A 26,884-nucleotide genomic window follows, 5' to 3' on the forward strand; every position below is an offset into this window, starting at 1 on the left:
GCAGCCCCTGAGCCAGGTCAAACCTGGAAGAAAAGTGAAGATCAGAGACTGCTACTACCACGGCCAGCACAGTCTTTATTGGTGAGACACAGAGCAGAGCCATAGGGCAGGTCTTGGCTTTGAGGCCCCTTTCCCTTGAGAACAAAGGCAGAACTAGTCTCCACTGTGCAGCAGCTTCAGCTGGAAGCCCATCAGGATATCTAGATTGAGACACTACAACTTGGAATTGCCATGGTCAAGCCAGAGAAGTTGGTGAGTGAACCTCTCTGGAGCAAGCAAGGCTGTGGCACCTGGATCAACACCAAGGAGACAGAGCTCCAGGAAGGAATTGTGTGGAGTGGGAAGCACCATGCTAGCTCTACAGGACTGTGGATTGCCCCTCCCTTGGTTTTTGTTTGCCTCGGGCTTCGTGCTTCTCTCAAAGCAGCTGAGTGAGCCTGTGCTCCTGAGTTCCATGGATCTTGCAGCAGTTTGATGCTTGCCTGGCAAAACACTGAGAGTTCGTGGAGCTACTCCACCTTCCCTGGGGCTGCCTGAAGGGACAAAGGAGCCTGAGGAGGACAACTGGTTCTCTTCATCCCCAGCACAGACAGGTCGGGTCCTGCTGCCTCTGCTCTGGTCTGCATATTCAGGTTGTGATTCTAGGTAAGTTCCAGTGCAAACTCTGGGCAAAGGGTCAGGTTCCCATTTCAAAGGCTGACCACAATTTGGAGACAGTCCTGCCTGTGCTCTCCAGCTGCAGAGGACACTAGGGGTGGCTTTTCAGGGGAGTAAAGGGTTGTGGGGCAGGGCACACCCCTATTGTCTCCTCTGGTTTCCGTTGTTACGGATGGAGGATTGTCAAGAGAGTCAAAATCCTGGCCAGAGATGGGCTGTGGCCATGCCTCTACTTGAAATTCCCATAGGTTTCAAATGAATTCAAATAACTGAGGGCTAGTTTGTAGCAGAATCCATACTGCTCCTGTGAACAGAAAGATATATATGAGAGCCTGGTACACCATCACCCGCAGCGGGAGACCAGCTGTGGTTGCCAACAGCTTCCTCTGGAAGTCAGGTGCAGGTACAGCCCAATCTCTTCCTCCCATTTGAAGCCCACCTTCCCTGCCAGATGAATCACAGTCATGTACTGTAGTAGATGAGGGCTTGGTTACACCAATGCTGGAGCCACCTTGTCTCCAGAGGGTACCTCGCGTCCGTGGCATGAAACATCAGCTGCTCACAACCATCCATGGTGCTCAAATTTTGATGGCTTCTAGCACCCAAACTGGGAAGTGAGGTGAGTGCAGGACAGGTACCTGAGCCTCCACCAGTGCAGCCCCCTGCTGAGCAGGCCAGCTGGACTGGAAATGAGCAACACAGCCTGCAGGATGCCTTGGTGCCTACCTGGTTCTGCAGAACCTACCCCAAGTGAGTGGTTATGTACCATTGGCAGAAAGCAGGGCTTTCAGAGGTCTCATCTGGCCCTATTTGGCCTAGGATGATCTGAGCACAGAGGAGTGAGGGCAGCTGCTGGGATGTCCAGGGTATGGCTTTTGTTCTGGTTTTGTTCCCAACTTGGCTTATAGTCAACATTTACCACATCTTTAATCAGCTGTCTCCGCCGCCTCTTCAGCATTCTTACAGCCTGGGATACATCCACCAGCCCTTCACTTTGGATCTGCTCACACAGGAAACTAGCAACACAGAAGATCCCACTCCGGCTGGCACCATCCCTGTGGAGAAGAACAAGGATAGAGTCACTTGCTCTGGGATCACTTGGAAAGGCTGAGCCTCAGAGGTGTCCTGCACCCAGCCAGCCTCCACAGGGAAGCCTTCCTCCTTGAACACAGATGAAGTTGTGCAAGATAGAGCTGTAACACAAGTTCACTGGCACACCTCTGAGAGACATCACTCACAAGCAGGTGACGAGGATATGTCCATCTTGGCTCTGCCGATGGTGTGTCTCGACTTTCCCTAGCAGGCTGATGATGGTGTCAGGGTTTGGGGGAAGATGCTGCTGCATGGGCCAGTCCTTCAGTTGCCAGAACCGGACTTCCAGTGCAGACTTCTTGGGCTAGTGGGGAAGAAAGACCGTGGGTTGGGCAGAGAGGAAGCCCATTGGCTTCACAGAGGGAAGAGACAGACATGGTGTATCCATCCTGGCTCATCCACGTACACTGGATCCAGGGAGCAGCTCCACAGTGGATCGACCCAGTCCTACACTCTGCATTTTTCCACTCTCTGAGACCACAGATGGACATATCACCAGATAAGAGCTGACCACAAGGTGCAGCTCACACTGATGCCAGTCCAGTGCCCAACATGTAATAGCTGTTGTCCATGAGCCACCACCAAGACACAGATTCTATCCACAGCTGCTGTTCTCCAAGTTAGGAAGGTATGCAAATATACCTCTGCCTTGTACCTCTGCCTGCAGCCTCATCTTCTTTGGACCAACTGCTTTCCCAAGGAGAAAGGCCCTGCTCTGGCCAGTGCTTTTCTGGGACCCCACTGGATCCCTCTGACAGTTGTGGCCTCTGTCACCCCAAGCTGTGACCTTAACCCCGAATCAAAGCTTGCTGATGCTGGAGCCTGTCCAGTACTCCCAGGCCTTGCAAAAGCTGTTCTGCAAAGGACTTTGCCATCTCAGTGCAAAGAGCCCACCTGCTGGCTGTTGGTGAGGGTCAGTGTCCAGGCTGTGAAGCCAGCTCCGGGCTCCTCTGAGATGAAGTGGACATGGAAATGGCCGTAGTCAGCTTCGCCCTGGCTGGGCCAGAACTCCACATATGTCTGGGATGGAGATACAAGGATATCACACACAGCCTCGCCTGCATGTGTGGCAGAGCTCAGCATCTCACACGGGTGTGCTCACAACAGCCCTGCACCCATAAGGCAGTGTGCACATGGGTGTTCTGCCTGGCATTTGCTGGGGACCAACCCATGGTGCTACAGCCACAAAAATAACACTTCTACAGAGAGAGCACCTGGACAGGGCTAAGCAAAACCCAAGGGGTGCTTTCTTCTTGTGAGACTGGGGACGCCCCACAGCTGTAGTTCCATGGGGCTAGGGCTGTCCTCATGGGTCTCCCAGATGGAGCCCACAAGCTTGCAGTGGGATCCTGCAGCAAGCAGGCTCTTGTGGGAAGAGCTGTGTTGAGACAGACATAGAAAGCACACTGCCTGGCCTCATGAGGAGTCAGGAGAAGGAAGGGCTGTGGGTGGGCTGCTGACCTCATCCAGCTCCTGCAGCTGGTTCAGCACAACGACCGAAGTGCAGGTGTAATCCCAAACCAGAGCCCAGAAATCTACCAGAGTGGTAGGGAAAGGCAGCTGGGTGATGATCAGTTTGTCCTCCTCAGTGTACATCTGCAAAATACACCAGAGTTTTGGGTGAAGAGGTAACACAGTCCAGACCGTGAGGGCCTTCTGACAGCAGGAACCGCTTTCTACCTCGCTTCAGCCAGGGCTCTGCAGGCACAGGGGCAAAGCCCAGGGAGATATAGGCCTGCTTAGACCAGGCTTGCACCCTGCTGCCCACTCAGGTCATCCCACCCGGTCCCTGCTCCCAGCAGGCAAAAGCCAGTGGCAGTGCCACAGCCTGCTGAGCTGTCTGTGCAGGCAGGCCTTGGGCTGATCAGAGGAAACATCTCCCAGCAGCAGGTCCACAGCCTCTGGGAAGCAGTCACTGTAAAGGAGCTACAGGTCTAGGACACCTCCAACCAAGGCGGTAAGGTCTAACCCCGCTTTGAGCAGGAGTGCCAGGGGCATCTCTGCTGCTCCTTCTGTGGCTGGAGCCTTACGTTGGCAAAGACAGCATTGATGTAACCTGGTGAGCCATCTGCGTTCAGTGAGGACATCAGGATGGGCCGACAGGAATCCGCTGCAGAAGCAAGGAACAGGGAAAGAAATGATGTGCCATCCTCTCCCTTCACAGAGACTTGGGGTTTTCCCTACAGATGGTGGGGTTGGGGTGGCTCCCTGCAGCATGGGCTGGAGAGCCTTAGATAAACAGGTGCCATAAGCCCTGTGGTCATAACAGCTAAGGACTTCCTGACACAGGGTATCCAAAACCCCATGTACAGAGGCACAGCAAGTCTGTCCTGCTCATTGCTTTGTGATGCCTCATTTGGGCTAATCCTCTGGGATGGATTAGCCCATCCCATACTAGCAATGTATTTATCACAGACGTAGCCCATGGGTGCATGCCTCCAGCAAGCCCAGAAGGAAGAGGGGATGGGACCTTGCTCTTACGGAGGGTCCAGACTAGTCTATACCAAGCAGAAAATATCATTCGGGCCTCAGGCAGAACCTGCCAGTAGCATGGTGCTGAGGAGGGAAGCAGCAAGGCAGCATTGTCCCCCCCTACTTTGCTCTCAGACACTGGGTTGCCCAGACTTGTAATCAGTACCTGGCAGGATCCCTGGCTTGCGGTTCTTGGGCTGGTTGCTGGGTTTCTCAGCTTCTCTGCATGGTAGGAGCTGGAAGAACTCAGAAAAATTCTGCAGGGCCTGTAGGGATGATTCAGCCAACCAAGTTCTGCCTGTTTTTTCTCCTCTTCTTCAGCCACCCCACAGAAATGCTCCCCAATCTCCATCCCACGGGTGGGGAGAGGAGGGGAGCAGTAGCAGGAAGACATCACAGACCAGCCCCCGCAGCAGCAGACCTAGTACAACAGATCCTGGAGGTACCTTGAACTCCTTCTCAAGGACATTGTTCTGCCTTGAGGCCCCAGCTTCTCTAAGACACCGAACATGGCTGGCGATGTTCTCCACTGGGACTCCAGTGCTGCTGCACAGCAAGCCTTCGAGGAGCGCCTCATACAGGAACGTATACTGCTCCTGCATGGGGATAAGGGTCAGCTGCATGGTCTGGAGCAGCTGCATGGTCTGGAGCCATGGAACTCCAGACCACCAGCTCGCTGGAATTGACTTGTGCTGGGAATCAGCCAGGTCCATCCTTCACATTTCTGCAGTGGGATCCTGAGACCAGTGCAGGCAGCCCTGCTCTGAGAAACAGTCAGCAACTGCAGCAACCCAGATGAGACCACCCTGGTCTGTGGTTTAATGCTCCACCTTGGAACAGACCCCTGCTCTGGAGAAAGAAACCCAGAAAACTGTGAAACTAGTTAGTCCTTCTACAAGCAGCTGGATGATGCTGCGCAACCTCGTTTCCTCCAAAAGGACCCAGCACTGAGCAGATCATGGGGATGTAGTCCCTAGGCCAGGACACTGCAGCCCAGAACATGTCATGAGGGCAGAGATCCTAAAATCCACAAGGATAAGTGGGATCTCATTCACGCTCCTTTGCCTACAAGACAACACTTCTATATCAAGATGACCGGTGCAAATGAATGCTGCTGGCACCTCAGAACATCTCAGGGAACAGAAATCCCAACTAGGTTTGGACACAGTGTTAAAACCAAAATCCTGCAGTGTCCATCAACTGACAGCTCCAGTCCCTGTAACTACTCCATAAATGGCACGGCTGGTGTGTCTTTGCACACCACATCCCTTGGAAAAGTGAGAAGTAGATCCACAGCCTGACAGAGTGCAGGGAGCACGTAACTATCCTTACCTTGGTCTGTACCATGCTGACCCGCTGCTCCCGGAGCCTCTGCACGCAGTGAAATACATCGACCTTGCCCTCGGCATTCCCCATCTTTAGGAGGAAGTCCAGGGCAATGAAGGTCCCTGTGCGCCCGATCCCTGCACTGAGGACCCAGAAAACCAGGCATTGATGCTGCCCCAGCCAGCCTTGCCCCAGCACCCATGCGCTCCCAGCCCAGTACCTGCAGTGCACCAGCACGGGCCCAGCAGATGCTTCCATCTTCCTCTTGTTCACCACCTCCACTAAGCACAGGAGCTGGGCAGAGTTCCTGGGGACCCCGTGGTCTGGCCACAGTAGGAAATGAAACTGCTCTACCACTCTTGGGAGAGCACAGCCTGCCTGCAAAGAGGGTGAGACGGCTGGGAGCAGGGAGCAGGAATCAGCCTGCAAAGTTGTGTGAAGTAATTGCGTGCTAACAAGTCAGAAACAGTGGAGAAAACTTAACTTCAGAGGGGCACCAGCACATGGTGTTCCACCCAGCACTTTCACCGCAAGACTGGTCCACCACAGCCAGGCAGAGAGAAAAGGGCAAATTCACCCAGCACACTGCCAGGCAATTCACTTTGTTCTCTGCTTCCTCATGCTGGGAACAGGGAACTAAGACCAGTAAGTACAGCTTCAGATGCAGAGGAAACAATACTGAAAATCACAGCACGGTGTTCCCAAAACAAGGCATTTCCTATGGCTGGTAATGCAGTGATGTGAATGTAGTCACTTTTGTTACCAGCCCACTGAGCATTTTTCCCTAAATGTCACATTCTTGTGGCCTGAATTAACGAACTGCTCTATGCCACCATCAGGTGGCTCTTGTAGCTTTACATTTCAGCTGGGCTTTGCCTGGGATAAGACAAGACAAGACAAGAATATGCATAACTGCAATATCTTTATCTTGTACCTCCTTCCCCTTCCTTGCACCTTCTTCGGTTTCTGCTTATTGTCTGAGGTACAACTTTAGCAGAAGCACCCATCTTGAGAAATGTCATTGTCCAAGTTACCTTAAACCATAAACTATCTGCTCAGGTCTAGGACCTGCAAATGACCACAAAGCTTGGATGTGGGCTCTCTGCAGACTGGCCCAGGTGGCACTCAGGCACTTGCGCCGTCATCCTGGATGTACCAAGGTGCCATTTTAACTGCTTGTATATCCTTTGTGACCAACTCATCCAAGCCCTCAAGGATGCATGATCTACCCACATGGCAACAATTCAGACTCATATCAGGTGACCATGAGAGCTGACCAATTGTCTTTGCCTGGCACAGAAACCTAGGTGAGATGCCATAGTATGGCATACTGCAACTGCAACTCTGACACCAGACAGTGATGGAGACCAGGCGTGGCTCCATGTGGTGTCTCTCACTGGGCAGCTTCTAGCAGTTGCTCAAACTCCAAAGCACCCTGCATCCCCATCTCAGCTACATGCCAGGCTTACCTTCTGCAGGCAGAAGTTGCGTGTGACAAGGCCTGTGGTGGTCCTGGTGTTGTTGAGTGTCACGGTGAAGTCCCCGTAGACCTGTTCCTGCTCTGGCCAATACCGCTCACACTTGGTCTGTCAATGGCAGTGAGACTGCTAAGCAGTAGCAAATGCACAAGGACTGCGTTGGAAGCTAGCAGCAGCGTGGAGCTCCTCTCTGCCCTCATTGACAGCTGCACTGGGAGCAGAGCAAAGAAGAGCAGACAAGAAAGGCTGTGCTCTAGGGAAGCCTGATCTGAGCACAGCCTGAGGTTGTTTCTCTACCTTGTTCTGCTCCACTAAGCCTGTCAGCATCACAATGATTGAGGTCTTCTCCTGCCAGACCATCTGCCAGAAATCCACCACCGTCCCAGGTAAGGGGCCTTGGAGAAGAAGAGGAGAGTCTTGTGCCAGTGTCCAAGACGTGAGAATGTACCTGTTCCCAGGTATGGCTCAGATGTTCCTTGGCTATCAGCAGCTCTGGACTTCTCTTTGCCTGGGGACTAACACCGCACAGCTTGGGCACAGCAGCACCTGGCATGGGGTGCTGGGCACCTTGGCTTCATCACTCGTATTAGAAATCAGGACAAAAAGAGGGAGGGTATGTGAGCCCAGTATATCATGGATTCACCTCCAAACTGCCAGTGTGGCCTTCTGTCCCGTGCAGCAGTCATAATGACTGTCCAAGACAAAGGCCCAGGAGATACAGGGTTTTGGACTGCACCAGTAACTATTCCTAGGCTGGTGTCCCAGCTCCCTACTTCTCAAAGTGCTCAGAGTAGGGATTGGCATCTCCTGAGCATGAGGGCTAGGAGGACCCACCTTGAGCTGCAATGAAGAAGCGCGGACTCCGGTAGCTCTGTGGGGGAGAGGTTCAAACAGCTCTGATCACATGGGTTAAATGTTTAACAAGGAATGAAATAAAGAATCCATCCCCTACAGCCAGCAGAGCCCAAAGCCCTCAGCACAGTGTGTCCCAGAGCACCACTCCTGTCCAGCAAGGAGAGTGGGTACCCTGGGGCTGCATTTTAGCTCCTGTCCCCTCACACAGATCCCTTTTTGGGATGAGAAATGCACACAAACCCTGAGTACGCTGGGCAGCTCAGAGAGGACACAAGGAAAGTGACATTCCAAGATCTGCCAGCACCCAAGTGCAGCAAAAGCCCAACTTCCAGAACACCCATGTGAGCAGGATTGTTCACACACGGTTCAGCCAGGGGCCTCTTCTACCCTGCCCAGGCACGTCTGCCCTTCCCAGGGCAGCAATTCCTCGCTACCTACATCCACATAGCTGGCATTGATGTAGCCATTCCCCGTGTCAGAATGCTGCAGCACTACACGACAATGATCGTCTGAAAGAGAAGGGAGGTGGGGGTTGGTAGATTGTCTCTCCGAGGCAGAAACGAAGTGACTGTTTAAGGAGGGGTTGTTTTTTAGGAAAGTCTGGGACTGTCTGTTCCCTCCTCAGCAGCATGCCAGGCCTCAGGACATATTCCAAGGTAAAGAACAGCTAATCAGAAAAAAGGTGATATGGCACAGTAGGAAATGTGGTTTGGAGGAAGAATGTTAATGCAATAGCCAAATGTCCACACCATGTGGGGCCCAGAGAAGCTTTAATTTTTGATAGAAAATGGGTCATTCTCTCTGCTTCCCATAAATAGCCACCTCTGGATGGGACATGGCAGTGTTCAGCAATGACAGACAGCAGGAACAGGAATACAACGAACGGTCATTAAGCTGGCAGGCGGTTTTGAGGAGCAGAACAAGGATTCTCCAATGGGTTATAAAACATTGGGGCCAACATGATGATTTTGGAAAATCCCTCTGGCTTTCAATTGCCACAGAGGATGAAATGAAGAACTCAGCATAGATGAAGAGATGGAGGGGCACCTGCACCAACCCAGCACCACCCACTGCCCACTCTCCTCAAAGTGCCTATGCCAACCCCTGCAGAGCTCTGCTTACATGGGATGATGCTCTTGTAGCGGTTCTTGCTCTGATTACTCAGCTCCTTCCCAGCATCACATGGGTGTGACAACGTGGAGGACAGTTCCTGAAGAGGAAAGAGACAAGCTCACTTTGCAGCAGCACAAGTTCTGGGGCAGGCCAAGGCCAACTGCATCCCACACCCAAGGTAGGGGTGAGAGCTGGGTGGACAGCACAGCCAGGTGGGAAAGCACAGCTGCACCAGACCTGGTACTCTCTCAGACGCCCAGCACCATGCCTGTCAACTGTTTCCTCCTCTGTCTGCTCTGCCTCTATTTCTGCTCTCTTCAGCTTCTTCATAACCTCCAGCAGTTCCTCCACAGGGATCTGTGTGTTCAGCTTGCATGTACCTATGGAGATCATGAGGCCAGGAGTTTAGTGTGCACCTAACAGCTCAACCTGGAGCTCTGCAGTTGGGACAGAGCTGGCATCACAGTGGTCAGGACCCCACCAAAGCCTAGACTGTCCCTCCCCATGCAGGTCCGTTTCTCCTGGGAGATGTCCCTTTCCCTGTGCCAGGCTCTGATTTCCTTGCTCCTGCAAGGACCTTACAGAGCCTGTTAGCACCCTGCTTATGGTTTTAGCAGGCAGCCTGTCCAGACAAAGCATGCAAGGCCTCTGCTAATACTGCACCTCCTCGACATCTTCGCAGGGGAATAGTGCTGGTGTTCTCCGAGGTTTTTGAACTGCTGTACTTCCGCCTGCAAAACAGCAAGTCAGGCCCACAGACCAGCAGAAGAGAGAGGGGAGGCTGTTGGCCATGTAACAGCCTTACCTCCCACCTTGCGTGGGCCTCTCCTTGAGTGGACCACCTCTCAGGGTCCACTTGGACACTCCCTGGCAGTGCAAGGTGCTGGCTGCCTCACAGGGAGCAGGAAAGTCAGGTGTGTACTGACCTGAAGAGCACCAAAAGCAGCAAAATCCCAAGTGCCAGCAGGACAACAACCAGCGCTGCAGCAATAATCACATTCCTCCTGCCCAGCAGAGGACCTGACTCTTGTCCTGCAACAAGCAGAGCCCAGACTCAGGCTCCTGCATAGCCTGAACAAGATGTTGGGAGATCCCATAGGGACATGAGATGAAAAACAGCTTCCCTCATCTCCCATTGCAGGCTTGGCACTGGAGAAGAGCTAAGATAGAGCAGAAAGAGCAGATGCTTGCTTGCAGTGACACACTTCAGTGTGGGCCCCACCTCCCTCACGTTGACTGCCCCAGGCAGGCCTAAAGGCTGGTGAGTTGTTTGCATTTCTGGTGCTGCACAGGCACCAGGGGAGCAGTAGGACTAAGATGCTATATGTGGTAGAGGAAGGGATGATGATGCTCAGTATCCAGCTGCCACCAGTGATAAAGCAGACCAAGTGTCCTGAGGTTTTCCAAAGCCAGTCAGACATAGATGACCTCAAGATCCAGAGAACTTCCATAAAGATGGAAGCAGGAGAAGACCCCACTGCTCCTGTGCTTGGCCAGTGGCTCTCCATGGGATACAGCCAGGCTAGGAAAAGGGAAGATGCAGGACAGAGGCTTAGGCACAGGGAGCAAGGTGTCTACTTACCAAGAGAGAATCTGTAGCAAACGCAGGTGAACTTCTCTGTCTGTAGGAGGAGATGAGAGGGAGAGCTCAGGCCAGTCATGCCCCACTGCCTGCCCTGGGGTCCAAGGGCTCCCACCCACAGCCACCAAATGCCCCAGCTGTGACCGAAGAGCCCAGAGACACTGTCCTGCCAAGGCTCTGGGCTCTCAGTGCAGGGGTCGGCAGTGGAGCGTGTGCAGCACTACTGCTTATGATCAACAGCCAGCCTAGACCCCACCAAGGCTGCCAAGCATCCCTCGGGAGCAGAAGGCCCTGCAAAGGGTACCTGCTGTGAGCGATGGACGAGGCGCAGAAGGGCAGTGTAGTCCCAGCCCGGCTGGAGGGCAGCATTGTGGTAGCCCTGCCCATGGGTCCCGTTGCCCAGCACAAAGCCCGTGGGGGTGGTGAGGTTGAGCACAGCAGCCAGGTAGGCACTGGGCTGCTGACTGGTGTTGAAGGACTGTGGCTCCCCCGAGCAGGCGCCTTCCACTGCGGTGCTGTTGTGTGTTGCAGCCACAATGAGCTGGTGCTCCCTGCAAGGCAGGGCAGTGAGAGGGTCAGCAGAGATGGGGAGGGGAGAGCGGGATGGGGGTGGCTGTGGGCAAGCGCTGCCAGTGAGGAAACCCATCTTGGGGCTCCCTCTGGAGAGAAGAGCTGCTGGAGGCTGCACGCACCTCACTCCTTCGGGGTCACGGATGATAGGCTGGAGAGGAAGCACGGCTGTCCCTTGGGATGGGGAGACATCATGGACAATGCGGCAATTGATGCCAAGGGGGTGTGGAGTGTCTGGAGGGGAAGATCCAAGGAATGAGTACCAGCAGGCAGCACAGCAGAGACTGTGTGGGAGCAGGGGCAGCCCTGGGCAGTGCCGGCTGCAGAGCACAGCTCCTCGGTGCCCAGGCTCCTCCATGACAGCCAAGAGACCACAAAGAGCTGCCTCTGCCAGGGCGCATACAATGGGCACCCAGGAGGGACCAGGACACAGTGAGCATTACCCGAGCTGTTGGTCTGGAACTTCCACAGTGATGCAACCCCAGCTCCAGCAGCCGTGAGTCCCTGCATCGTCACCACGTAGCTCCTGTCAGGGCTGTATTCAGGCAGTGGGTGCTCAGTGACAGAGCTGCTCAGCCAAAGTCGTTCCATCTCCAGGAAGCTGCCATTCTGTGAGCTCCTTGTCGTGATGTTCAGCTGGGAGCAGGAGACAAAGCTGGAGGGCAGCAGATCCAGCCTGCCCTCTGGGAACTGCCCACAGCACAATGAGACAGAGCAAAGCACCTCTGCGAGCCTCCCTTTCTCTGCACCTGCCCCTGCGGTGGAAGGCTCCCAGAGAGGAACCAGCTGGAGCCTTGGCCCCATGCATCGACCTCAGAGCAGACAAGAGGACGAGAGGAAGAATTTAGAGCAAACACTCAAGGTGTTGGAGTGTCTGTTTCTCTAACCAAAGAAGCAAGGTTCTGTGAGGAGCTGAGGGTAAGAGGGACGTTATTCAGTTCAAGAGACATTTATACATGTGATGAGTCCAAGGTCAGGTTGCTGGAATTGCAACACCTCAGGCGCTTTAGTAACATCCCCCTCAAGAGGACCCCTGAATTTCTCTTTCCTCCCACAGGACAGAACACCTTTCCTTTCCCCACTCTCCCCTAGGCTGCCTGCACAAAGCTCCAAGCACACAGGTGTCTGGCATGAAGAGCTGGATCAGAGGGAGCCCTTGCTTCCCAGGTACCTGGTAGCCAATGATCTCCCCTTTGCAGGAGGGCAGCCCCTTCCACCGGAGGGAACCTGTGCTTGAATCCAGCCACAGCTCCTCCACTTTGTCTGGCACTGGAAGCACAGGAGAACAGGGTCACACATGGGGCCATTGAGGAGGGTCTGAGCCCCAAGCAGGGGGCAGGCAGCTCTTGGCCCGGGGGATGGGCTGTAAAGGGGCTCCCAAGCAGGATTTGTCCCCACAAAAGCTGCATGGGCTGCAGCAGCAGCAGCAGGAGCAGGAACAGTGTGATGAGGAGACTGCAGAGGGGCTAGGCAGTGCTCCAAGTCCCTGCACAGCCCCTTCCCCTGAGCCCCACAAACTCCAAGCAGCACCAGTCCAGGACCATCAATGCAGGGAGTGGGTGATCAGGGTGAGCTGCTGGTGAAGAGCTGCTGTGTTCCCTTACCTGGAACACAGCCCAGGATTGTCTCTCTTCTCCTGTGCTTGTGTGCACATACCTGCTTCATCTGTCCTGAGGAGCCGTGTGTACAAGATGGTGTCAGGGGGCAGGGAGATGGTGACACTGTAGACAGTGTAGGGATGCAGATGGAGACAAGTGAATGTTCCCTCCTGGCCATGTAGCATCTCCTCTCCCTTCAACACCTCTGCTTTACAGGGAGGGGAGGAAGGCTCTGCCAGGCGGCATGTGGCCCGCATGTGCTGGCAGACGTCAGGGACCCTGCATGTCCAGTTCAGTTTGATGCTGGTGCTGGAAATCTCCACGGTTCCGGGAACAACCTGGAGGACCTCTGTGAAGGAAGCATTGCAAGAGGCTCACTCCCTTCTGTCTCCATCCCAGCCCTGTGAGGGTGCCACAGTTCCCCATGCAGGTGGGAAGGAGGGAAAGTGAGAGGCTGAAACTGTTTGCTCTGGCTCTCTGGTAATGAACCAGGAGGAGTCTGGAAAAGGAATGAATGTGGGTAAAAATGAGGAGTACCTTTGCTCAAGGCAATTTTCCTCACCAAGTCAAAACTGAGGTGTCTGTGTGTCCCCGCATCTCTACAGTCCAACAGATGCTTCTCCTAGAAAGACCTAGCCCTTTCCTGCCCTGCACGGACCCAGGAGAAAGAGTCAATTTCCCTGAGAGTATCCTGAGAGACGGAGCACTAGAAAACCATGCAGAATAGACCTCCTACACTGCATCCCCAGGAAGAGGGTGAGGGAGAAAAGGGCCCCTTGCTGCTTCCCACAGGTCTCCAATGAGAGGCCGAGGGAAGCAGAAGCTCAAGGGACTGGAGCACCCACAGGGTTCTCACACTGTGCACAAAACTTGCACAGTGACTGATGGAGACGTGTTTGACTGTGGTGCCTTGTGGCATCATCTAAGAAGCTATTTCAAGCCTTAGGAACCTGCCACATGAAGTCAGCAAAGCATTCAAGGGGATCAGGCAGGACACCCAGAAAGCTTGGGCCATGTACTGGCCTGTCCCCAGAATGGGGTGTCACAGGAGAAGCATCCCCTTCTCATCCCACAAACCTCCCCAGACTACCCAGGCTCAGAGGTATCTGCAGAGTCCTCTTTCTGTGGCCCCAGTGAGCTGGGGAGCAACACAGGATTATTGTTTCCAAATCTTCAGGCACCTCTCACCGGGTTTCTAAACCAGTCCACTCTACTACTGATGTTTTCTCCATTGGAGGGGACCTCAGTGCCCCAAGCGCCAAGAAGACGGGGCCAAGCGTGTGCCCACCCTAACACAGAGCTCTGAGGGGCCATGCTATGGGGAGCAAGCTTTGGTAATCACAGCTGCATGGTCTGAGAGTACAGGGTCTCTGATCCCCTGCCCTGACTGTGATGACCCACAGACTTGTGCACAGGTCTCCCATGCTTCTCTCCTTTGTGGACGTGCTCTTGCCAGAAGCCCTCAGGGAGATCCTTACCCTCTGCGCTTTCAGCCCCAGCTTCGCACTTACTGCTGAACTGCAGGTTGGACTCAGGGCAGGCTCATGGGCTGCCTCAGCTCTGCCTTCAGCAGCACACACCATGGCCCCAAACAGGTAGAGAGCCTGAAACCTCCTGTGCACACACAGCCTGCTTTTCCCTGCTCAGGAAGGGCAGAGCAGGGCAAACAGAAGAGATCCTGATGCCTCCCTTACCAATGCACTCCACTTTGGACCGAATGCGAACCCAGGTACCGCTGCTGTCCATTCCCATCCATGGGAATCTGGATACGAGATTCGAGTTGTTATTGGGCTGATCTTCCCTTGCACACTTGATGCGCGTGAAGGATGGCTGTAAACCTGCAGGACAGCTCAGCACCACTTCTTCATTGTTCTTGTAATTCTCCTGGTTTGGTTCCAGCTGGAGATCTGAGTCCCACCAGGGTTTTTTGCATACTCCTGGCAGAGAGAAAACTGGGGTTTAGTACTTTGGGAGGTGTTGAAGAGGTGCAGCAGGAGGGGCATCAGCAATCCCATCTCCCATGAGCTATGGATCAGCAGTGAACGGCCTTCCCATCACCCTGCAAAGATCTTTCCATTCCTGAGGCAGCCTTGCATCCCCATCCCCAGTGGGACAGCATCACAGTGCCCACAAGGCCATCCTCCACAGCCTCCATCCCCAGTGCTAAGGGTTGACCCAGCCAGGGGCACTCAGCACCCCCTTCCGTCCCCTTCCCTCCAACTCATACAGCTGCAGATGTCCTTGGGGTTCCTCACATGAATGGACAGGCAGGGGCACAAGGAGATTTGTGCACTCCAGGGTGAGACCTTGAGGTGCTGCAGGGACCAGGGCACCTCTGTGGGCACCTCAGTGCTCCCAGATCCTGCCTCTGGCCCTGGTGCCCATCTACAGGGCCCCACCTGTGCTCGCACCTCCACCAGGAACCTCCCACCCATGAACTGCGGACTGGAGCGCTGCACACACACCGCTCTGCCCTGGCCCAGCGGGGGCGACTCTGGCCACTGTCCTCACCCTGATCCTGAAGCCCACTCCTTCCAGGGCTCTCGCGGACTGAGGTTGGTGCCAGCCCCATCCCCATCAAAGCTCTTCTGCAGCCCTGACGCAAGCACAGGGCTGGCTTGTGGGTGCCTCAGCTCTGCCTTCAGCAGCACACAACATGTCCCCAGATAGGCAGAAAGCCTGAAACCTCCTGTGCACACACAGCCTGCCTTTCCCTGCTCAGGAAGGGCAGAGCAGGGCAGACAGGAGAGATCCTGATGCCTCCCTTACCAATGCACTCCACTTTGGACCGAACGCGGACCCAGGCACCTCTGCTATCCATTCCTATCCATGGGAATATGGATGCGAGATTTGAGTCATTATTGGGCTGATCTTCCTTTGCACACTTGATGCGAGTGAAGGACGGCTGGAAACCTGCAGGACAGCTCAGCACCACTTCCTCACTGTTCTTGTAATTCTCCTCGTCCGGAATAAGGCGGACTCTTGAGTCCCCCTGAGGCCTTTCGCATGCTTCTGGCAGAGGAAGAGGAAAAACTGGGGTTTATCTGTGTTGGGAGGTGTTGAGGAGGTGCAGCAGGAGGAGCATCAGCAATCCCTCTGGCCCCTGAAGGGGAGAGAAGATGACACATCCATCTGCCAGGACTTGAGCCCTCAGCAAGGGTTTAAGGGAGGTGGCTCTCCTCGTGCACCTGAAGCATGAACAATCACTCATCCATTGACTTCCTACACCCACCAAATTCTGTCTGTGGACACTCAAAGCCACCCCTCAAAGCCCACGGCAGGGAGGGTCCTGTGTTGTTTCTCCCTGCCCATCTCCCAAGAGCTCTGAGTCAGCAGTGAATGGCCTTCCAATCTCCCTGCAAAGATCTTTCCCTGCCTGGGGCAGCCCTGCATCCCCATCCCCAGTGGGACAGCATCGCAATGCCCACAAGGCCATCCTCCACAGCCTCCATCCCCAGTGCTAAGGGTTGACCCAGCCAGGGGCACTCAGCACCCCCTTCCGTCCCCTTCCCTCCAACTCATACAGCTGCAGATGTCCTTGGGGTTCCTCACATGAATGGACAGGCAGGGGTGCAAGGAGATTTGTGCACTCCAGGGTGAGACCTTGAGGTGCTGCAGGGACCAGGGCACCTCTGTGGGCACCTCAGTGCTCCCAGATCCTGCCTCTGGCCCTGGTGCCCATCTACAGGGCCCCACCTGTGCTCGCACCTCCACCAGGAACCTCCCACTCACCCACCCACGAACTGCAGACTGGAGCGCTGCACACACACTGCTCTGCCCTGGCCCAGCAGGGGCGACTCTGGCCACTGTCCTCACCCTGATCCTGAAGCCCGCTTCTTCCAGGGCTCTCGCGGACTGAGGTTGGTGCCAGCCCCATCCCCATCAAAGCTCTTCTGCAGCCCTGACGCAAGCACAGGGCTGGCTTGTGGGTGCCTCAGCTCTGCCTTCAGCAGCACACACCATTTCCCCAGATAGGCAGAGAGCCTGAAACCTCCTGTGCACACACAGCCTGCCTTTCCCTGCTCAGGAAGGGCAGAGCAGGGCAGACAGGAGAGATCCCGATGCCTCCCTTACCAATGCACTCCACTTCAGACCAAATGCGGACCCAGGCACCTCTGCCGTCCATTCCCATCCATGGGAATCTGGATGCAATATTCGAGTTTGTATTGGGCTGATCTTCCCTTGCACACTTGATGCGTTTGAAGGACGGCTGGAAATCTGCAGGACAGCTTAGCACCACTTCTTCATTGTTGTTGTAAATCTCCTGGTTTGGTTCCAGCTGGAGATCTGAGTCCCACCAGGGCTTTTTGCATACTCCTGGCAGAGGGAAAACTGGGGTTTAGTTGAGTTGGGAGGTGTTGAGTAGTTTTGGCATGAGGCACATCAGCAATCCCTCCAGTCTGTGACAAGGTGAGAATGTGACATGTCCATCTGCCAGGACATGGCCCCTCAGGAAGGCTTATTGAGTGGAAGGCTCTCCTTCTCTACTGCTCAAGAGTCACAGCAGCTTTTCCAGGCTGCAGTGACTTGTCTCTTCTCTGCTGTCTGGGCTGTCCTCTCTAACAGTTAGCATGGGCAACTCTGCACTAAGGAGAGACTTTGACATGCCTGCTGTTCAACCAGGCTACGCCACAAACAGCTATGGAGGGGGAAGGTTGAGAGGAGACACAGGAGAGCTACTACTGCCTCACTTACCAAGACACCTTACGGGCCTCTCAATGATTGTCCAGGCACCTGGGCTGCTCTGGCCCCACCAGGCCTCTCCATAGACCACTTCTCCAGAATGCACTTGCAGAAATTCCCTTGCACATTTGACCTTGGGGAAGGAAGGCTCAAGATCTCCAGGGCAGGTCAGTGTCAGTTCTTCGTTCAATCGGTAATATTTCTTATTTTGTGGAAACTGGACTCTTGAATCCCACAGGGGCTTGGGGCACTTTCCTGTCAAGGAGAAAGTGTGAGAGTCCTTCTCAGGGACAAGGGATGCTCAGGCAGGAAAGGGAACTGAGGCTTTGCTGTGCCTGACTGCGGTGTCAGCATTCAACACCAAAAGGAAACGCAAGGTCCCTCAAGTGCAGGAAAGGAGTGTGTGCATGGACACGGGGGTGACAGAGGACTCTGGGGGAGACGTGAGCTGAGGGGCAGGATCTGGCCTCCTTCCCCATGGCTGCAGCTCAGGAATACACAGGGAGGAGATGGAGGGACAGTGAGAGAACCTGCCCCACACTGAAGCCTTCTGTCTCTTCCTATCCTGGAGACCACTCCCAAATGGAGGACATCTCTGAGTGTTGGCCAAGAAGTCTCAAGGATATGACAGGATGTTCAGGGTTCCTCCTTGGGGAGAAGCACATGTAGCAGGGGACCCCTACTTACCTGGGGTGCAGCTCAGGTTCTCTGCCACCCCATGCCATGATCCCTGGATGTCCTTCACCTCCCAAGCATTTTGCCAATCTGGAGATGTCTGTTTTGCACATCTGATCACAGCAAGGGGTGGAGAGTCCACCATAAGACAGCTCAGTGTCACCTCTTCATTGAGCCCATAAAACCTCTTCTTTGGGCTAAAGCGGATCTTCGAGTCCAACTGGGGCTGCTGGCATCCCTCTGCACAGAGGAGAAGGAGGGGTGTAAGCAATATAAGCAGGGACTTGTTGTGGGATCTACTGCCCTGATTCTGATATTGTCCAACTTCGGCCACCATGTCCAACTCCAAATCCGAACTCCAGATTTAAGGGTGGCATCATGCCACCCCAAGAACACTCCCATCCATGCCTACAGAGGGGCAGGCTTCCCCACTCAGGGTCCATCTGGGTAAGGCTGACCAGGGACTCAGCTTCTCCCAGCCTTCCCACAGAGGTCCTTCCACTCCCACCACTGTGGCTACGTGCCCACATACTGTTTGAAGGCAAAGGGCTTGTTTCAAGCCCCCGGTGCTGAGACCCTTCTTCTTGCCTTTGAAAGCCTTCCCAGACCCTGGCAGCCGTCTGCCGCAAAGTGCTGAGACAAAAGGTGCCCTGGCACTGACAGGACAGTAGGGAAAGCTGAGGCATCCGGGTCTCCTGCTGCTGTCACCCAGGTGGGCCTGAAGCCACAGAGGGTTTGATGTCAGCTCTGGACCGCGGGGCTAGGATGATGCTGGGCTATGCTTACCCTTGCAGGTGGCATTCCTGTTCCACAAAGGCTGCGTCCCATTGGAAATGCATCTGATCTGAGGGACTGATGGCACATAGTTCACAGCACAGCTCAGCTGCACCAGATCGTTCACGGCATAGCTGCTCTGGTTTGGGTTAAACTGCAGCATAGGGTCCCAGTCGGAAGGAGCTTTACATCTTCCTGTGTGCAAAAACCATGAGGATCACTGAATCACTCTGTACTCCTTGTGCAGCAGGCCAAGAGAACAGAACAGCTGCATCATCTCAACCACAATAAGCTCCTGCTAAATAAATGGAATAAAGTCCCACCAGACTTTCAAATCAAGCAAGATCTCTTTCAGGCAGGTGAGAGGTACTCATGAAGGCATTACCAGGATTTCATTTTGCATTTCAGCGCCCTGTATAGTGTGTGTAGAAAGTTTATTCATTGATGGGGATCCTTCTAGCTTAGAGACACAGCAGAAACATGAAGAGTCATTGCTTCAAAACAGATTTGTGGAGCCTGATCTCAAGCAAGACACAGTTTTAAGGAATGAAATCCCTCCAGTGGAGACAGCCTTAGGAGCCCAAGACCTGTGAGGGACATGGCAGCCTGCTCCAGTCTTGACCTTCAGTGCAAAAAGGGCTCATTGATTTTCCTTTTTAAGTGCTTCCACACATCCTGATAACTAAGACAGTCCCTGCAGTGACACTAAACCCATCTGCAGCACTACATGGCAATCTTCTGGTCAGGGAATGAGGAGAGAAAGAGAAATTCTCCACCATGTGCAACCTGCTGACACAGGTGCAGATTTAGAGGAATATCTGAGACACCATCTTCCTACAAACACTGATGGTCTCCTGGTAGGGGCAGTTACAGCTGTATGCCAAAGCTCTGCCTTGCTCCCTGTACCCTCTGAGCCTCACACCAAAATGTTTAGTGTCCTGCATGTAAAAAAGCATTTGCTTTCTACATGAATGAATGTCTCTAGAGGTTTTTGGCCTTGCATGGTGGTTCCTTAGAGAGGCCAGTGGTAATGCTGCATTTAAAAGGGCCGTGTCTCATGATTCCTGCCTTAGAGGTGTGACATAGTGCAGAATTACTATAGTATGAAGGAGAACTAGTCTTCTTTTAAGGTTTATGATTCTTTTACCAAAAGTTAAAGCTTCCACATGTTGAAATAGGCATGTTCAGCACTATATTAATTATTGTTAACAAACACTAAGGACTGATTCATCTTTTCCCTTAGTCACCAGCACTTCAGTAAAGTAAAAGTAAATAGGTGCTATGTAGGGTTCCTGGGCTGGAAGTGGGTGTGAAGAGATCTCTTGGACTGAGCTGGCACAACAATCACCCTTTTCTGACTAGGCTGGCCACATCCATCAGGGTTCCAGAGAACAACTTCTCTTAAATCTGGGCATTTATCAGACCTAATCCTTTGCCAGAGACATCTGCACCTTTTCCCTTTTCCTTATTTTCTGAGGTGAAAAAGGCCAGGCAGAGGTGTAGCTTTGCTCCAGAGCTTCCTTAGTACTTCTGTCAGTGTCTTCTAGGAGGGGGTGGCAGGACGCTACTGTGATCCCTTGTGCTTTCCACTGCAGCATCAGGAATAAGGAAGAATTGCTTCACTATGAGAGTGGTGAGACACAGGTTACCCAGGGAAGTTGTGGATGCCGCATCCCTGGAGGTGTTCAAGGCCAGGTTTGATGGGGCCTTGGGCAGCCTGATCCAGTGGGATGTCCCTGCCCATGGCAGGAGTGTTGGAACTAGATGATCTTTAAGGTCCGTTCCAACCCAAACTATTCTATGATTCTATGATTCTATGATTCTATGATTCTATGATTCTATGATTCTATGATCCGGCAAGAGCAGATGTCTGAAACATGCTTCTACAAAGAGCACATGTGTGCCAGAAATGTGTCAGTGGCCACATGTGCCCTTTGGGCACGAAGACTACACACATGAGCAGTCCTGTAGGCAAACCCTCTTGCTCTCCTCTTGTACCCATCTGTGCCTGCAGAACCCCTTGCAAGTACCAGCAGGATGCCTGTCACCTGCAATTTGTCCTTTTCCGTTCAAGTGCTTTGAGCTGTGGGACGGTCATTTGGCCCCTTTTTTCTCTCTGCCGCAGGCTCCTCTTTGCATTTTGGCCCACCAGATGTGGCCCTGTCATGCTCATGGTTGGGACAGGCAGGGGCTGATACAGCACCCGGACCCTGGCTGGGCACGAGCAGCTACCCAGCCCTTGGGCTATGCCTGGGAGAGATTAAAAAGGGCAGGCAAAGCCCACAACAGTATTATGTCCTGAGAGGAGCCACAGCCTGGAAAGCACTGCTATAAGGGAGTGCACTAGCCTCAGAAATTAGTCTGACATTTAGCACTCTCTGACAGACAGATGAATTTAACAAAATGAAATTTTTTGCCTTGCAAAGGGTAGTGTACACCAGTGAGACAGCCTGAAAGGCTGTCAAAGCCCATTTTCCTCCTGAACATAGAGCATTGTGCTAGCAGAGCCTGTGCCATCCCATCCTATCCAAGGCTTGCCTTCCACCCACATCCCTGGTGCTGCAGAGGAACTGGAGACATGAAGGGTGTCACAGCAGCAACACTATCTACATTCAGGCATCTGCAGGAGCTCAGAAACCTTCCTGGTGGCATTTCTAATGACTGCTTGAGAAGAAAGCCTAGAAGTCTCTGCTTCCCCACAAAAGGGGAAGAGAAGACGCTTTCAGTCCATATCCATTTTTGCCTTAAGAATATTGCTGAACAAAATCCACTTCAACGTCACTTCTCCAATAAGCCCAGGCCTGGCATGATAACCACTTGAGACTCACTGAGAAATTAATCCATGACTGCTGGGTGCAGCTGAGATGCACAGGCTGGGGCAGACACCTCTGTTCTTGCCTTCTTTCTTAGACTGTTTCCCCAGTCACTGTGTAATACTTTCTATGGGAAAAGAGATCCTTGGAGAAAAAAACCCTTTGCTCTAACCCAGAATGGCTGTTTGTGTGCTTTGGTGGTGGCCACGGGAATCTATGATGTGGCACACCTAAGTCGGAGGGTATCAGATTTTCACCAGGTTGGAATTTACTTTCGTAAAGGAGACAGGTGCCCGTTCCTGTGTATGGAGGGACAGGACACCGCAGGAGAAAGGAGGTGGCTCAGAGAGACAGGGGAAAGAAATGCTCAGCTTCTAGCCTTGCAGGCAGTAACATTCAGGAAAGTGAAGAAACAGTCATTGGATGATGTTTTTTACCTTGTATCACGTTATGGAGACTGCCGCCCACAGGCTCTCCAGCCCCAACTATAGAAAAGAGGCTGAGATGGCAACTGAAATTTCAGCATGGAAAATGTGGTGTAGACTAGGCCAAAGAGGCACTTCTTATAACATGCAATGCGTACTCCACGTAAAATGGAGAATGCTGACTGCCTAGGCAGGAGAGAGGACAAAAGCTTAGTCTATTTATTTGCCTCATTTAGTCAGAGATTAACTGTTATGTTATTTTTTAAGTTGGTGCAATTATGCGAATACCCTCCTTGTTAATATTATTTAATACCCATGAATAGTGTAACCATTTTACAGAAGTATCTGTTTTGCCTGTCCCTGCTGTAAAAGGACTCATGATTCCGGAAGGCAAAATAGAGACCCGGCATGGCCCAGAAGCAGATGTTAAGAAGGATCAGGAGAAAGGAGAACTAGCTGTGCTGGTAATTCAGGTCAGGTTCCTGAGTTCAGCCCTTTGATTAATAGCAAAAGATGTATTTTCTTCGGTTGTATTATCTCAGACACAAAGAATAAAAGACAAAGTGAAATCTAAGAAGTATCAGGCAAACTTCTACCCCTTTCCCGTCACAGGTCAGCAGCTAATAGAGATGACAGCAAAGCACACAGGAATCTTGCTGCATTTGATGCCATGTGCTTGCTGAGAGAAGCTAAGAAAAGCAATCACTGTTTCCACCAGTGGATAGCGGTATTGCAAGCCAATGAGGAGATATGCAAGGGTCTTAAAGTGTCTTGTACTCGTCTCTAGCAACCAAAGCTGCTGAGTGGACCTTTAAAGGTAATGGGCAGTGTGAGGGTGGGGAAGGGGTAGAGATCTCGGGGCTGCCCTTCTTGGGAGCAGTGCCAGGGAAAGGAGGTGGTGAAGTAGATCACTGAACAGGGAGCCAGAGGAAGAGAAGGGAAACACTAGCACTTTAACCTGTAGTGCCCTGCCATGCAAAGAGGTAACTGATGAGGTTTAAGAACAGGAGGTGAAATACTTCTTTCCTGAGTCTGTGTAACGGAAAGTGGAAGCACGGTGGAGCAAACAGTTCACAGCCCCAAGGTTGCCCAGACTCACAGGATTTACTCGAGGCAGTGTTTGAAATTCAAGGCCCACCAACACAAAAACTTTTGTTTTGAGTGTGGTCTTATTTTACCTAGCACCCTCCTACCCACCAGGTGTTTCGGCTTTGTTCCTAGTTAGGACTCCTTGTCAGCTGGTAATAAATCACTGCGTAAAGTCTAACAAGGCTGATGAGAAATGGGACAGGGCCCAGCCTGCGTCAGAGACCCTGCTTCTCCAGGGAAAACATAAGCTAGCAGCTTCTCCAGTTGCCTCCCAGATGCGTGGGGACTGTAAGAGGAAGAAGCTTTCCTAGAGGTGAGGCACCTCAGGGGAGAGAAAAACCCTGTAAGAACACCAAGACAATCAGGTGGCAGTAGAACAATGAGACAATGCACCCTGCTTACTGCACAATGCTTCTGTGATGGAGTGAGCAAAGTAGCAGTGCTGTGCTGGCTCACCCTTTTACCACACACACCAACCACATCCTGTGCCTGCAGTTGCTCTGCCCTTCCCTGCCCTCACCTCCTGCCCGGCCCTGGGATGTGACTCTACCATCTGGCCTCATTTTCTTGGTGATTGCTGGGCCCTATGACACACAGCCACCCCTCAAAATTATGGCCATACCATGCCTATGAATTTTCAGGAACCGATGCTGCTGTTGCTCGGTGCTGGGGGCGGGACGGAGGGAGCAGACTGAGTGGGTGAAGTTGGCTCTGTGATTTTGGCATGCAGGAGTCCTGCTGAAAGAGGATAGCCCCACACTTCCTGGCACCCTGGTCCTTCCAGCGTGGGGGGCTTAGTGGGTGCCTGGAAAGGGACAGCGAAAGACAGTGGGAGCAGCTTGTCCAATGTCCCCATTGGGCTGTTCCCTCTCTCTGATTATACCCTACAACTGCCAGGGTCATGGGACGTGATGCTCAGGGACTCCTGAGAAGGGGGACCCTTGAGGCACATCCTGTTCCTGCAGCCCTCATCACTGCCCAATGGCTTTACTCTGCCCCACTGTGACTGTCTGCCTCAGAGAGGATCATTCCACCCTAACAGGGATGGGAGGGACCCTCCCGCCCCATCCTGGCCAACCCCTTTGCCCTGTCTCTTGGTAAGGGATGCCCTTGATACATTAGGTGGGGACTTTGGCACAGCCCCTGTGAAGGAATGAGCCCATGTGCTGAGGATGCTGGCACGGCTTCACACATTGTTGGTTGTGGCTGCTGAATGTTTTTGTCTTGGTTCCTCTTTTCACAAACACCTAGGTGCAAACTCAGCAATACCAGCTCTGTCACAGGCAGCCCCAGATTCCTCCAGGAACAGTTTGGGGGCTGAGATGTGCAGTGCACAACAAGAGTCTGCTGGCCGCTGGTCCTCACTCCATCCCACTGTTTCCCATTGTACATAGTACAGCCAGGCGCCAGCTGTAGTGTGCACAAGCTGGAGAGCCGTGCAATGCTTGGGCATGGTTGCAGATGCTGGTCTAGAAGGACAACATCAGTGAGGAATCTAGGAAAGGGAAAGGCACTCTGGACGGGAGAATATCCTCTGTTGCAGGTTTAGCCCTTGGGATTTGAGTGACAGCATGCTATGCTTATGGGCCCTGCAACCACAGGAATACTTTTTCCCTGGGAATGGGCTCCTATGGCCCATATCATACAGCACGAACCCTGCCATCGCTTTACATCAGCAACTAAAGATCCTGGTCTCATTCTTTGGCCTCTGTCGTAGATATATTCCTCAATCAGCAGATTTGTCTATCCTGTGTAAGACCAGACACAACCCTGCCTTGGGTCAGGACAACAGGCATAGATGCCAGGGTAATGATTTTCATCACCGCACAATATTATTTTAGAGAAACACTCCAATGCAGACTGTTCCAGAGCAATGCAAAGTCATGGCTCCAGGACCACAGCTCAAAGCTCAGACAACGCCATGCTGGACTGATTCATCAGTCTTCTGGGAGGTCACACAACATGTGAGCCTAAAGATACCCACTAAGTCACTCTGCTAGACTGGAATTGTGTAGGAAGAGACCAGCAAAGCTCTGTAAGTGCCCTGACTCTCTGGTACCAAGGAAGCCTGTTAAAGAGCAGCCCCAGCACATCGTAACTCTTGCCCCATAAGGTCTCCTGAAGACACAGGGGTTCAGCTCATGGCTCCCCAGGTCTTGGTTGGGCACCAACACCCATCTCCATTGCAGTGAGGGTGTGGCAATAACACATCGTGCAAAAAGAGATGTCAACCGGCTGCTCCCGGGCTTGCTGCCCACTCTTACAGATGAGGGACGCGGCCTCTGTGGAGGCTTTCCCAGCACACTGAGGTTTGCTGCCCTCCATCCCAAACAGAGCCTCACCCCACCACAACCAGACTTATGCCAAAATGTCTTGGGTCCTCAGCTCCAGTCCTCTCTGATACTGCTACGGCACCCTGCACACAGTAAAGGCACACAGCAACCTTGCAGCAGGAAAGCAGTGAAACTTTTTCTTGCAGAGAGAGGAGCAAACACTTCTTACCTATTTCCTGGGTTTCTTCAGAGATGTTGGGGTTTAGCTCTTTCTCCTCCTGTGCTGCCAGCAGAGGTGTGAGGAGCAGGAGAAACGTCCATTGCAGACCCATATTTTCTTATGGTCCCAGGGCAGGTCTGAGGTCTCAGCCCTGCTGGGTGCCTCACAACACACTTGTCTGATTGCCAGAAGTGCAAGCACAGAGAGGAAACAGCTACACAGAGAAATCACAGATGGTGCAAGAGGCTTCCTCATTGGAGAGGGAACCTCCACCAGTGTCAGCGCTGCTTTCATTCTTCTCTTCTGCACACCAACACAACTTCACGCCTCTTTTGCAATCTTGCTGCCCTCTGATCTCTTGTCTGAGAACCACAGTTTTCAGATTTTCTGGCAGAAGCATCTACTAGCCACAACAGCTGGGTTGCCTTCTCCCCCAGTACAGATCTCAGCTGTTCCAGAAGGGCTTGTGAACCGTGCTGTTTTGTGACTGGGATTTTGCAGGGAGATTTTTCTTCCATACCCACACAGTAAGGTCAGAGACTACATCAGGATAACCCTCATCTTATTACTCCCTGATAAGGATGGTGATAAAAAGGACTTCTGAAATGCACTGATGATTTTAATTATCTGACAGTGTGAGCCATGGGTAGAAAAGCCAAGGTTTTGGCAGAAGTGGCTGGATCCTCAAGACTGCGCTGAGAGCAAATGCTTGGGAACAAGCTGATGAGAGCCCTTGGGACCTGACCTGAAGCTCAAGTGTAGTGGCAGATTGTTTTGCCAGTTGTGTTGGTGGGAGTGGGAATGATTACAAAGACGGGAGAAGGCAGCATAGACATGGCGGTGGGCGGAGAGAGGACTGCCTGTGAGTGTGTCGGTGTGACTGGAGGATGGAGGCACTGGCCATAGTGGCAGACCTGAACATTAGAGGTGGTCCAAGGCAGGACTCAATGAATTTGTTCTTGGCCTATGTCCCAGCTGAAACACATGGCTAGGAGATAAAAAAACCCCTGAAACCTTTTCTGAGGTTTTACAGCAGAGCTGCAGCCCTTCTGAGGGTCATCTTTATCGTGCTCCTCAGCAAGGCCCAGTACTCCCAAGTCTGCTGTCAGGCTCTGTTTTCTGCTGATGCACATCTTTTGTTTGATTTGCACACCCTGCACTTGCTTTGCACATCCTTTTCTTGCTTTGC

The 26,884-nt window shown here is 52.9% G+C and overlaps 1 protein-coding gene across 4 annotated transcripts; it reads right to left on the reverse strand.

The window, feature by feature from the left end:
• Positions 1-83: 83 nt before the first annotated feature.
• LOC104056581 (receptor-type tyrosine-protein phosphatase kappa) lies at positions 84-25,991 on the reverse strand. 4 transcript variants are annotated; one of them, XR_008447823.1, is made up of 31 exons: positions 25,705-25,990; positions 18,888-19,070; positions 18,114-18,341; positions 17,439-17,681; positions 16,818-17,060; positions 15,513-15,755; positions 14,438-14,680; positions 12,802-13,092; positions 12,317-12,414; positions 11,589-11,781; positions 11,268-11,379; positions 10,880-11,126; positions 10,576-10,615; positions 9,920-10,025; positions 9,657-9,724; positions 9,231-9,373; positions 9,003-9,090; positions 8,319-8,389; positions 7,860-7,896; positions 7,323-7,420; positions 7,017-7,133; positions 5,768-5,925; positions 5,554-5,689; positions 4,668-4,817; positions 4,388-4,487; positions 3,780-3,859; positions 3,211-3,345; positions 2,644-2,769; positions 1,896-2,053; positions 1,097-1,712; positions 85-961 (listed from the first exon to the last, which is right to left on the reverse strand). XR_008447823.1 is itself a non-coding variant. In XM_054054541.1 (31 exons), the coding sequence occupies exons 1-31, from the start codon at positions 25,805-25,807 to the stop codon at positions 887-889; spliced, it is 4,449 nt and encodes a 1,482-aa protein (XP_053910516.1). In that variant the 5' UTR covers positions 25,808-25,990; the 3' UTR covers positions 86-886. The 4 variants fall into 4 exon arrangements, 3 of the variants coding, with proteins under 3 accessions (XP_053910515.1, XP_053910514.1, XP_053910516.1); XM_054054541.1 differs by having other exon boundaries at positions 86-961; positions 1,577-1,712; XM_054054540.1 differs by having other exon boundaries at positions 84-1,712; positions 15,513-15,752; positions 25,705-25,991.
• Between the last annotated feature and the right edge of the window lie 893 nt (positions 25,992-26,884).

The sequence above is a fragment of the Cuculus canorus genome, chromosome Z (assembly GCF_017976375.1).
Source record: "Cuculus canorus isolate bCucCan1 chromosome Z, bCucCan1.pri, whole genome shotgun sequence".
Taxonomy (NCBI): domain Eukaryota; kingdom Metazoa; phylum Chordata; class Aves; order Cuculiformes; family Cuculidae; genus Cuculus; species Cuculus canorus.